Source organism: Bombyx mandarina, chromosome 02, assembly GCF_030267445.1.
Source record: "Bombyx mandarina strain Sakado chromosome 02, ASM3026744v2".
Taxonomy (NCBI): Eukaryota; Metazoa; Arthropoda; class Insecta; order Lepidoptera; family Bombycidae; genus Bombyx; species Bombyx mandarina.
Window position 1 is genome coordinate 2,864,050 of NC_143209.1, and position 13,733 is coordinate 2,877,782.

Sequence of the window (13,733 nt, forward strand, 5' to 3'; positions counted from 1 at the left end):
AGCTCGTCCATCCATCTAAGCAATAAATAAATAATATCAATGAACGCGGCTTTGAGATGCATAAATAATCTTAAAGGAATAGTCGCGGCCGCTTATAGCGACAATAAGCGGTCATCATCAACAGCCCAGTCGTCCATTGCTGGACATAGGCCTCTCCCGATCTACACCACTGAGCCCGGTTTACGGCTCTCCTCATCCACTTCTTGCCGACCACCGTTCGGAGGTCATCGCACCACCTAGCCAGGGGGCGTCCCACGTTAAGTCTTCCGCTGCGCGGTCTCCACTCGAGAACCCGTCTGCTCCAGCGATCGTCAGTCCTACGGCATATATGGCCAGCCCACTGCCACTTCAGCTTGCTGACTCTTTGAGCTATGTCGATGACTTTAGTTCTCTGTCGAATAATCTCATTCCGGATTTTATCCTTCAGAGAAACTCCGAGCATGGCTCTTTTCATGGCTCGCTGAGCGACCTCGAGCTGACGGGCCAACTTTACTGTGAGTGTCCACGTCTCGGCTCCGTAAGTCATTACAAGCGGTATCGAGTTGGAAATAATCGAAACGAGACTCGATTGTGTAATCGACGATCAAGATAATCGTGGATTCGATTGTAATTTTATGCCGATTATCTGTCTGTCTGCTCAATAACCTAGCGCTGCCTACAGCTGAGTTCGCGTCAGATCACTACAAGACAAGCGAGACTAGACGCGTTTGAGTTTGAGTAATGTATCTGCACTATGTAACATAATTATGTCTATCTCTAAAGTTCAAAAGAAATAATTATGGACAACACATCAATGATGTCTCTACCAAAAAAATAAATATTGTATAATTACTAAATACACTTACTGGTGGTAGGACCTCTTGTGAGTCCACGCGGGTGGGGCAGCCGTTGTAACTATACTGAGATCTTAGAACTTATATCTCAAGGTGGGTGACGCATTTACGGTGTAGATGTCTATGGGCTCCAGTAACCACTTAACACCAGGTGGGCTGTGAGCTCGTCCACCCATCTAAGCATTTAAAAATAAATAAATATTGGAATAGATTTTTGTAATTATATTATAATACATGAAACAATAGTTACTTACTGTCTACTTATCGGCGGAATGTATCTTGATTCGTTAATAAACTTTTTTTTGTAGTACAATATCCTTGTGAGCATGTTGGTTGAAATATAAATTATTAGTGAGTTAGTTCCAACTATGAGTAGCTTATTTACCAAAAGAAATAAATAAGAACTAGAAACTTAATTACAATTACTAATTTATAATTTTATTAATAACATAATTTTTTTTTGATTCCTATGAATGTGGTTGTTGTTTGCTAGTGACATAGGTTGATATAGTCAAAACAGCATTTTCCCAATATTTTGTTAGCAAAATAGATGATGTGTCTATAGATAGTACGATAGACAGGGCCGTATTCAAACGACAGGCAAGAACTTTGTAAGCTCAACGCTTACACCAGATCATTTTGCTATGCTAAACCTTTAAATGATAATGCTATTATTTATGTTCTTGTTATAAATTAGCATAATTAAGTTTTGGATTCAGTTTTTTTTTATCAAAACCTCTAATAGATTATTAATAACTACTACATATTGTTATGACTGAGAATACACAGTCAGACAACTAGAAGTTTACCATGCACCTATGCAAATAATTGCTTTAAAAATGACCTATTTAGTATAGAACATATGCACATAAACATTAGACATATGAACCTAATTCAATCTTGTTTAGTTAAACTCAATTAGTTCCATTATATTATTAAACAAAACAAAGAAATAGCAATTTAAACATTAAAATTATGTGACCTTTTTTATGACCATTATAATATTATTGAGCTTTATAATTTAAGTTATTTATAATAAGATCTTTAAACAATTATTGTATTGAGTCAGCAATGTTTAGTGTCTATGATCATGACTTAAGAGAAAGTTATGTTACTTTGAAAGGATTTAGCTGACAATTATTTAAAAGACTAGATTGTGTTCCAATGGATGAGTGATGAAACTCCATCATTTCACACTGGCACAAGGGTGTTACTCACTTTATATTGAAAAGTTTAAAAGGTTAATCCTATATAAATTTTACTGTGATTACAACTGTATAAATAATTGATTATAATAATTATATAGATTTTTTTTTCGTAATGTTCAATACAACTTTGTGCACTTGTGATTATAAAGTTGAAAGGAGTATTTGGCAGGAATGTAATTAAATTAGTTGAACATAATATTACATGGCATAAGTGACAGCTTCATCCAATTTAAATTAGATATGTATGCCTGATTTAGTTTTAAAGCTAGCATGGCTTAATGTTTTTATGTGATGATTAAGACTTTATTTGCCTTTTTGGTGAGATATAATATTTAATTTTACTGTGTTTACTGTATTTCCAATTGTTTTAGATGTTCTTTTTATACAATGTTTAGTAAATAAGTAGATATACATACTTTTTATATTGGGCTTGTTGTGTATAGATGGATAGAAGTGTTTTAAGCTATCTTGTATTTTGAGAGAGAATTATCTATGATTTTATGTACATACTTATATACAATATTGTTGATTAAATTATTTAATTAAATCACAGTTAACAGTTGACTTTAAAAATAGCAATAAAAGAGTTGCCAGCACTAGAAACACGTTAATTTAAATAAAAAAATGTTTTTTTTTTATCACTAATAATAAAGTTATTTTTTCAACAAATTATTTCGTTAGACTTACACAGCAGTAAGATAGTTTTATATACTTACTTTTTATTACCATATTTAATTTTAAAGACGCAGTCCAACCTATACACTTCCCGTTCACTTTCCAAAATACGCGAAATTTTCCTGCAGATCTTTTTGCAGTCTTCACTAAAATACTGGCAATTAAGATTGCTGTTATCCTGCGCAATATTTCTCAAAAAATATAAATCGAAACGCGAAATATTCGTGAACGTTATAATAACTTTAGAACTTTCCAAAAATAATAATATTGTTCTCAAATAATCCAAGAGAACGCAGACCGGTATAAAATAAATTACTTCTTCGAATTCTATTTCGAATGCCTCTGAGCTGTCACTGTCCGAATCATCTTTAGATGCATCACTAGCTCTACGAGAAACGTCGGAACCGCTGATATGTTCAAAAAAACTCATTTTGGACCACATATGAACGTAATCAGTTGAAATTATTTTTATTTTAACACTGGATGAACACTTTAAAAAAATAAAGTGCGTTTCCTTTTTCCGCGTTAGAGCAGTGATTATTATTTAATTAAGGCATAATATAATTTATTGACAGTTTTTCTGATTTATTTGGTTAACAAGTGCACCCCGGAACGGCCGAAACAGATTTGAAGGAAATGTAAATTCGCGTTTCAGAGTCAACATATTGACCGCTAGATCAGGTGACTCGATTTTTTGTCTTATTTGATTTCTATGAGTAGAATAGAGATAGTTACAATCAATGCTTGAGTTTGTTGAATATTTGTTTTGATGCAACAGTTTGTCTGGAACACGTATGAATACAAAGCAAAGTTATGAGAATGGGAAGGAGACCTTTATCCTAAACATCAGCCCGCTAAGTTTCTTGCCGTATCTTCTCAGCGGGTCGCGATTGCGATCCGGTAGTAGATTCATTCGCCAAACAGCTAGTCTCAAGTTGTTGGGTTTCCTTTGGAGGCGCTAGAGTTGCTGTTAGCAAATCTCACCCTTCCTGGCCGAGCTCTTGCTCACCCACCCTGGTAAAACTGGAAAGTAATCTCCTAAACTTAAGAAAAACCTTTCAAAAATAAATATTATTGTTAATCATAGCGAACTAAAAAACCTGAACTTGACTTATCACTAGACATTTAAGTATAGCTCGTAAATAAAATTAAAGGATTATACTCCTATCAAAATAATTCACTATGTTTTAATTTATTTACCATAAAAAAGACATTTCTTAGCCTATACATAATCATTTTAAGTGTATATTTATTTAGGCGTAACAAAAAAAAAATATAAAGATTTTTTTCAGGGAAAACTACATCGCTATTCCAAAAAAGAGCATAACATTACTGATGCAGCTGTTGTAAGATTTCAAATTATGACATTTACTTCAGTACCATTGCCACGACGCGACATGTATGTAATTCCAGAATAATTATTCTAAGGAACTACATGTAAAAACATGTATATTAAACATGTGTATACGTTAAATAGGAACTAAAACGCTCTTAAACGGCGACCCTAACTAAAAAAATCTTTTTTTAATAAAAAAAATTCTAATGTTCCCGATAAAGATAATATGTCAAAGTTAAAAAATAAAAATCATTCTATTGTAATTTTCAAGTGGTTCGGACGTCACTTATGCCAGCGAAAATTACGTTGAAATCTTCCGTTACATATATAAATACAGGTCAATCTTATAAAAGCACGCTAGGCTTTGAAAGAATACTGTAGATAGTAGTGCATTGTTTGCATTAGTTGGCTTGTAATGCGTTGTTGAAATACGTTAAGGAGTAAACGACTTTAACGGCATACTAAGGGTTTAAGGGAATCCATAAAAGTAACAGTATCTGTAGAAGCTAATTAAGATATATATCTTGAGGCTCTCACTCGACATTTTGGTGCTGGAGAGCATCTTTGCACGACAATCTCAGCTAAAAATGGATTCTTTGAATGGGTGATACGCCTGATGGTAGGTGTTTAGGTTGCTCATGGATATGCAATGCCAGGGGCTTAGCCAAGCCGCTCCTTACCTCTGAGTACCCTTCGCACACGTCGCTTGAAGAAGAACATCCCAAAATACCTTTGCAACAAGTTCATTCTTAAACCGAATGATGCGTCGAAAAACATATTTCAAACACTCATAGTGGTTCTAGGTAGTATAGATGAACTCTTCTCTGGAAGTAGGCGATGCGATGTTAAAGACGTCATGACGAGATAATCAAGCAATTCCTTAGTTGCACTGATTGTTAAATTTTTTCAATACTGTCTTTTTGTAATTTTTGAAGGTAGGCAATGACTTTTGTCGAGGTCGTAGTGTCTTACATTCATGTTTTTATTACAATTAATTAATACTTTATCCTCATGTTTCAAAGTGGATTGTATCCTGCATATCTTCACGTTTACGGACTCAGGTAACGTATTGTATTTCAATCCACATGATGTTTGGTTTTTAATTTATTGAAAAAATACTGATATATTTATGAGGTTTTTATACGGCTATTATGGTATCAGCAGATGTTTATTAATAAAAATAAATGATTATGGTATATTTTTAAAAATAATTAATAAAAGTTTAGGCTATGTATGGGGTATGTTCCCTTTACCTTTCAAAAGTGATCATTTAAGAAAGTCGATTCAAATACGTCAAAGAAAAACAATTTGTTTGTTGTGTTAATATGAAGTTTTTATCGTTATAAATCTAACATAATTCATAAATAAAAATGTCTTCAAACATGAACTGGGACATTAATAAGTACAAGGAAAACCACGAGAGTAATGATCATTGGGAACTACGCAAAGCCTTTATGGAGAAATGGAAAGAACATTACCCTGAAGAAAGACTTGTTTGCCTGGCGAGGGTCTTTGCGAATATGGAGTTTTTAGGCTGTAGATATCCACAGGAAGTTATGCAAGAGGTGTCTAAGCTATCACAAGAGGTAAAAATTATCTTCAAACTGACCTAAAACTGTAATAGCTATAGGTTATTGCTGCAAGATAATTGACACTTTCAACTCACATTTCATTCATTCGTCAACAAATGGAACATGAGCTAATCCATTAATAGTCAGAGAACTTGCAGTCTGAATATTTAGTGAATATTTAGTAGAATATAAATATGTATATCAGTCTGGTTCCTATAGTCCAGGGAATTCTAGTTATGACCAGATGACATGACAGTGACAGATGGTTGTTTTCTATTATTACCATGTTTATTTATCTTGGTTTATTTACACAGTTCTGTATTCGAATTTATATTATATTAAAAAAAAGAACATTAGACTGTAAAAGTATGTTGTAAATTTTTTTTTTGCCCTTGTATGCAGACAAGCATATGGCTCACCTGATGGTGAGTGGTTACCGTCGCCCATGGACTTCAGCTATGCCAGGGGCAGAGCCAAGCCCCTGCCTGCCGCTTAATACTCTCCTCAAGCCTTGTTTTAATGAAAGTGCAAACTGAAGAAGATAGTATAATGTAAGAAGTACCAAACTGTCTTTGTTATAACTTTTTTTAAATACACATTAACATTAATCTACTAAATAAATTTGATGAACATATAATGGATAAAGAGTACAGCCACGTTTTTGTCACGGGAGAGTAAAAGAAAAAACCATTACGTATAACATACTGCATTGTTATATTTCAGGTAGCGAAAACGTATCGCCACGAAAAGAAAAGTAAACTACAACGAACATTTGTGGCAGCTTCGACCATGGCTGAAGACAGGGTTAAGGGGATCAAACGGACAGGCGGTATTGTCGAAAACAGTACTCCGGCAAAAGCGTCCAGAATTAATTTTGTACCCCAAGGAAGCCGAATGACTAGTGATAACAATAATCTGATTGAAAACACAGAAGAAAATTTAGAACCAATAGCACAGTCTGAGTGGACTGCAGCTAAAAGTCAAAAGGAAAAATCGCTTTTAGACGCGAAAGGCTATATAAATGATATAATGAATATGGAAAGATTGGATTTAAAATATTTTCACGAGGATATGTTTAATACTAGTTACGGTAGGCTTGTACTACTAATAAGACCATGGGCTGGAAAAATATGGAACATGCAAGGTGAGGATTACATGCATGCATAGGAAAGTAAAGAGGGCATGGTGAAAGCGTATTGAGAGCATATTTGAAAGCATACGTCCATATATACATTTATTAATCCTTATGTGAAAATGAGAATACATTACATTTGATCTTATGTACTTACATATCATCGCTGTCAAACCAAAATCTGCTATATGCAAAAACTATTTTGAATGAACAAGTAAAAATATTTACATATAATATTTTATATGAATGTGAATTTTTAAGAACTATATCAAATGAAAGCTATAGATAAATATTAAAGCTATAGACACATAACAGTTTTTTTGATATGGTAGATAGGGCTGTGAACTATACGAAAAGGTCAAAAAGTAAAAATCTGATTTTGATTTGACAACAACGATATGATCTTATGTAATGGAATGTTAATTTTTACTCGTGGTAGGACCTCTTGTGAGTCCGCACGGGTAGGTACCACCGCCCTGCCTATTTCTGCCGTGAAGCAGTAATGTGTTTCGGTCTGAAGGGTGGGGCAGTCGTTGTGACTATACTGAGACCTTAGAACTATATCTCAAGGTGTGTGTCGCATTTTACGTTGTAGATGTCTATGGGCTCCAGTAACCACTTAACACCAGGTGGGCTGTGAGCTCGTCCACACATCTAAGCAATAAAAAAATAATAATAATAATAATAATAGCAGAGCTTCATAGAACACTTTAAATCCAAGTTTTAAATTGATTTCAGCCAGTTGCCAAGCGTGTAAACTACCATTTGAATTCAAATACAAAAACGGTATCTGCATGTATAGTATTAGAGGTAAAATATTGGCCGAAGGGCAGGGCGAGACGAAAGCTGAAGCCAAAAGTGCAGCTGAAGCCTTGGCCTGGACTGTAAGTACAGTGTCTATATCTATATATTAATACGTGAAGCAAAAACTGTGTATCCCTTTTTACGAAAATTGCGCGGACGGAGGAGTATGAATTTTCTCACACTTATAGAGAATATAGAGAAGGAGTACAGAATGCTAATATGTTTTTTAAATCGTGCATTAAAAATACATTAAATCAATAAAGAAAACATTACACACACTACCATGTATTTGACACAACACACATATATTATTATATATACTCTTTGTTTATTGTCAAACTTTTGTTATTGCTTAAAGTCTGTAGTGAAATTGAGAATAAGTTAATATTGCTTATCTTTCTTGGCGAAATCTGTCACTATAGAAATATAATAATTTGACAATAAAAATCCATAATAATGTTCAAACTTATTCAATTAATTATAGTCGAAGTTCGACTACTGCGGGACCACTAGTCTACACTAATATATAAATCTACAGTGGTTTTTACGGATGTTCCGTTATAACTACTGAACCGTGCATCCGATTGACTTGAACCTTGGTATCCACGTAGAAAATACATGTACTTAATGCATAGGCTAATATTTATATGAGTGTTGGACTCCCTACACCAGTTCCAGGGGCGTTAATGATGAGAATCTTTGTGGGGGTGAGAAATAATAATGTTAATTTTAAATGCCCAGCGAAGAGGACGGGTACAGCTAGTCTCTGATAGATCGGTAGTTTTGGCGTTATGGGGCAGGGTGACAGGACCGGCAAACCAAGGGAGGTGCAATTCTGATGCCTGTCACTTAGCTAATCTTTTAAACTTCATATAAGACACGCACGGGTAGGTACCACCACCCCGCCTATTTCCGCCGTGAAGCAGTAATGCGTTTCGGTTCGAAGGGTGGGGTAGCCGTTGCAACTATACTGAGACCTTAGAACTTATATCTCGAGGTGGGTGGCGCATTTACGTTGTAGATGTCTATGGGCTCCAGTAACCACTTAAAATCAGGTGGGCTGTGAGCTCGTCCACACATCTAAGCAATAAAAAAAAAAAATACAGGCCTACAATAGCGGTCACACCATATAAATGATGATTACATTTCCGATATGAATTGTAATGAGAGAAATGTTGTCTGGAAATGTCTGTAAACACAATCCACTGGTTTTATGGACGGATTACCTCAGTGGGTCGCGATTCCGTTTTTTTTTTAATTGTTTAAATTGTGTGTTTTCGCCACATACCATCCGGTTTGGAACGAGCTCCCCTCCACGGTGTTTCCCGAGCGCTATGAAATGTCCCTTTTCAAACGAAGCATGTGGAGAGTACTTAACGGTAGACAGCGGCTTACCTCTGCCCCTGGCATTGCTGACGTCCATGGGCGATGGTAACCACTCACCATCAGGTGGATCGTATGCTCGTCTGCCTACAAGAGCAATGAATAGTAAAACACCAAATAAACACATGATCTTTAATTCCTGCACCTTATTTTCTAGCGTCTAAGTGAACAAAGTGTGATATTAATCGTGAAAGAGCAGTGGATAGCACAAGGTGACGCCCGAATCAGTCTGAGTGACTTCTCAGGACCCGCCAGCAAGGAGGTCAGCTTCGGCACACCGATCGAAAGCAGTGTGGCTCTCAAGTAAGAAGACTTTTTTTTTTCCTACCTGTGCTGATAGCCTTGAGAGGCTATGTCAGCTTCGCCCTAACATGTGGGTGAGCTCACGGGCCCCAAACCGGAGTGTTGCTAACACTGGCCCTAGCAAGAGCAGTGCAGAATCTACCACAGGATCGGAAACGCGACCCGGTGGTAGATTCTGCCAAGAGCACCGAAAAGATGCTGTGACAATTTTTGAAAAAAATAATAATAATTTCAAAACTCTTTGTATTCGTCTGGTTTGTTACAGGATGATGAAGATGATGGGCTGGAAGGGCGGCGGGCTCGGTGCGGAGTCGCAGGGCATCGAGGAGCCAATCAAACCTAAAATGCAAATGGTACGTCTGTGTGTTAGTTCATCGGTGCTGTACGAGTATATAGTAATGTTACGCCGGTAAGAGTAACGCCCTCTATCGCCGGATAGTCGAACGAATATCGAAGGACCTAGTGGCATCTAGAACGCTCGAGAAGTACAACGCCATCTATTGTCAGATAGCGGAAACACAATAATCGAAATGTGTGGAATATTCTCGACGATTCTAGAGATTTCGTCTCGACTATAATATGCTTCTAATTCGAACGATTCGAACGAAATATGCTTCTAATTCTTTTGTCCGTAGATCTTGTAGGTTGTATGATGCTAAGTTCTCTAATGCTGACATCTTTTGCTTGTCACTTGTAGCATATAGAAAAGCTATTTTAAAATATTTATAAGGCGATTTAGTCAGATGAGTATTATAGTTTTATAGTGTTAGTTGATGTATAAAATAATATGCGCGTATTGTGTTGCTTTTGTTTTTTTGTAATTAAAATTTCCAAATTTCTCTTCTCTGTTCACTTTCTACTTATATGTGATTTTGATTGTGGAAACATATTTGGTTATTGTTTTAGCTATGTTTTTTAAAATATTATATGTTTGTTTTGTACTGTTTGTTTCCCAAATAAATAAATAAATAAATAATAATAGCGTTGTAGAGATGGCACGCAGTCAGTCAGTAATCGGAACTACTCGAAGCGAAACAGCGAACGGATCACCTGAAGCGAAGCGGAAGAAGCGAATTGAGAGTTTTAAAGTGTTTGTTGAGTGTTTTAAGTGTTCTAAGTGCTAATACAGTGTTAACTTGTACTTTGGTGGATTTTTTTATTTATCTTGAACCTTAGCGAGTAACAGTATTTTTCTTCACTTCGATAAAGCGGCACGACACGAGAACCCTCTCATCGTGGCCGCCGGTAACTACATTCCCGATCTTGCGGACAGAATGGAAAGCAGTCGACGTCGCCCAAAACACGTCATTTCGGATCCTCCCGATCCACTAACGGTGCTTTTAGGTACCACAAGCACCGGTCACCGTCCTCGTTGAACCCTTCGCTTGCGACGAAGGGCTCGACGAGTAAATGAACCCATAGACACAGCCCACTGAGTTTCTCGCCGGATCTTCTCAGTGGGTCGCGTTTCCGATCCGGTGGTAGATTCTGCGAAGCACGGCTCTTGCTAGGGTCAGTGTTAGCAACACTCCGGTTTGAGCCCCGTGAGCTCACCTACACACGTTAGGGCGTAGTTAGCTGAAATAGCCTCTCAAGGCTATCAGCTTAGGTAGGAAAAATACACTTTGCAAGTACGATGTATTGTACATGCATTCAGGACTTCATTTTTCGAGTTGTTAGGTTTCCTTCGGAGGCGCTCGGGCGGTTGTTAGCTAATCGCACCGCTCCTGATTGAGCCTTTGCTCGCCCACCTGTCCTGGTGAAACTGAAAAGGACTTTGGGCCACCAGTAATCTTTCAATCATAAAAAAAGAAGTCATTTTTGCCCATCTGTCCTGGTGAAACTGGAAAGGCCTTCGGGCCACCAGTAATCTTTCAATCATAAAAAAAGAAGTCATTTTTGCCCATCTGTCCTGGTGAAACTGGAAAGGCCTTCGGGCCACCAGTAATCTTTCAATCATAAAAAAAGAAGTCATTTTTGCCCATCTGTCCTGGTGAAACTGGAAAGGCCTTCGGGCCACCAGTAATCTCTCAATCATAAAAAAAGGAAGTATTTTTTGCCCATCTGTCCTGGTGAAACTGGAAAGGCCTTCGGGCCACCAGTAATCTTTCAATCATAAAAAAAAGAAGTCATTTTTGCCCATCTGTCCTGGTGAAACTGGAAAGGCCCTCGGGCCACCAGTAATCCTTCAATCATAAAAAAAAAACGTAATTTTTCTCTGGATCAGGTGAACCGCGCCGGCCTGGGCAGCGACGTCGGCGGCGCGAAGCAGTTCAGGCGGGCGGCCCAGGGGCTGATGCGGCGGTTCCTCGACTCGGGCTCCTTCGACCTGGACCTGGTGTTCAGCAGTGACTTTACCAAGGAGGAGCGCGCCGCGCTGCACCAGTGCGCCAAGAGCGCCGGCCTCGCCTCCAAGAGCTACGGCGACGTGGACAGGTCACTATGACGTCATCGTCTTCGTTTATACGTCATAACTTGTTGTTCAGGGTGAAGGACCTCGTGCACGAAGCTCCACGCACGGGACTAATCAAGTGATCAAGTAATCGTGACCTAAAGGTGGCCTTTGCTGGTGGTAGAGCCTCTTGTGAGTCCGCGCGGGTAGGTACCACCGCCCTGCCTATTTCTGAAGTGAAGCAGTAATGCGTGTCGGTTTGAAGGGTGGGGCAGCCGTTGTAACTACACCAAGACCTTAGGACTTATATCTCAAAGTAGGTGGCGACATTTACGTTGTAGATGTCTATGGGCTCCAGTAACAACTTAACATCAAGTGGGCTGTGAGCTCGTCCACTCATCTACGAGATGAGATCACAGATACGAGTTCTAAGGTCTCAGTATAGTTACAACGGCTGCCCCACCCTTCAAACCGAAGCGCATTACTGCTTCGCGGCAGAAATAGGCGGGGCGGTGGTACCTACCCGCGCGGACTCACAAGAGATCCTACCACCAGTATCTCTCGAGGAGGTTAAAGTTACATATTCTTGTATAACCCGGAATATGCGTCATCCAGTCAAAGCCTTTCATTCTTCAATTTAATACAACCTTAAAAAATAAAAATAAAAATTTTAAGGGATTTTATGACCTGGTAACTAAGACCTTTAAGTCATGTCACTATAATTTATATTCTTATTTTTATGAAAAATGATAATATGGATTGAATTGAAATGAAGATGATTAATTTGAGACATGAATCAACTGGGATGAAATTAAATGAAATATCTTAGTGAAATGGTGGTCATTTACTGAGATTTTTTCAGTGGTTACTTTTTGGAGGATCCCAAGAAGTTACGTCCATCGGCTTTGTTTCATTTTCCCACATTTGTGAAAGTGCACAGCTATATTAAACAGTTAATAAACCACCGTTATTACACATTTAAACCTGAAGAAACACTAATAAATACTCAAAATAAAACAAGTCACACAACTTCGTTCCTCGCGTTCCCGCCAAAAAGTCCATTAAAATAAAATATAAACCTGGTAATAATAAAATACCCGCATTCCTTCCGAACAGATTCTTGGTCGTGAAGAAGAAGATTGAACCGTTTTCATTATTCCGTGCTGTACTAGAAAATGGAGGGAACACATCGAAATACCAAATCATAATACCCGCCACATTACGCAGCAATGGAAGATGAAGTTTTTTTGTTGTTGTACTATTGTTTTACATATCTGATTTTATATTTGTAAATAAATGTTTTATTCTAAATCTATTTTGTAAATAAATGTATGATTCAAAGTCTGATGTTCGTTTTATTAATACTACTAGCGGTGCCTGAGTAGTCAAAATTCGACTATAATTAATTGAAATTATAAGTTGGAAAATTATGGTTATGTTGTCAAAAACTATTAAACATCTATAATCACAGATTTCGCCAAGACTACACTACATATAACATTAAAGACAAATAGCCCAAGATCCCAGGGCCCCCAGACGTCACGTATTTTCTGACGAACAAAATGTGGCCGATTGCGTAGTGTTAATCAAGTCAAATGAGCATTTGTTTACAAATTAATTTTTAATTATTTACCTGATTATTTAATTTTAAACTGATTTTCTTTTAATGTTAATAATTAATTGATATGAGTCAACTGTAAGAGAGAGATAGAGAGACAGAGAGACAGAGAAGTCACTATATCCTCACTCAGTCTCATGCGCGTGGATAATGCCCTCACGCTCTTACCCACTGAGGTATTAAATTGAATTTAGGGGATGATTGGCCCCTTGGATCGGTCTGTCTTTTTGTAAGAGCTTTTAAAATAGTTGTCTGGTGGACATATTTAAAAATCAGCTTTCAGAATTTACGTGAAGTTAGGTCATTATTTTGGGAGCTTTAAAGCGTCTGCAGAACAATTCGGTCGATGGAAAATGTCTGGGAGTATTGGCGACGTATTATTAAGGATATTGTCTAAAATATACGTAAAAATCAGCTTTCAGAAAATACGTGAAGTAGGTCATGATTTTATGTACCTTGAGTACCTGATACCTGAAAA

The 13,733-nt window shown here is 37.3% G+C and overlaps 2 protein-coding genes across 6 annotated transcripts in view; one reads left to right on the forward strand and one right to left on the reverse strand.

Moving 5' to 3' along the window:
* The window catches only part of LOC114242014 (uncharacterized), a 29,856-nt gene extending 26,501 nt beyond the window's left edge, over positions 1-3,355 (reverse strand). Inside the window, exons 1-2 of one of the 5 annotated variants that reach the window (XM_089734986.1) lie at positions 2,458-2,712; positions 1,088-1,150 (exon numbers count right to left, since the gene is read on the reverse strand). The gene's annotated coding sequence lies outside the window, so the exon portion shown is untranslated. Of the gene's footprint in view, positions 1-1,087; positions 2,011-2,457; positions 2,715-2,757 lie in introns of those variants that run through there. The other 4 variants (XM_028173032.2, XM_089735009.1, XM_028173033.2 and 1 more) reach the window with 4 other exon arrangements.
* A 1,983-nt stretch (positions 3,356-5,338) lies between these two features.
* On the forward strand, positions 5,339-12,981 carry LOC114241920 (uncharacterized). Its single transcript, XM_028172907.2, has 7 exons — positions 5,339-5,638; positions 6,347-6,767; positions 7,494-7,639; positions 9,100-9,245; positions 9,511-9,598; positions 11,473-11,681; positions 12,754-12,981. Exons 1-7 carry the CDS (start codon positions 5,423-5,425, stop codon positions 12,875-12,877), a joined length of 1,350 nt encoding a protein of 449 aa, XP_028028708.2. The 5' UTR covers positions 5,339-5,422; the 3' UTR covers positions 12,878-12,981.
* The last annotated feature ends 752 nt before the right edge of the window (positions 12,982-13,733 follow it).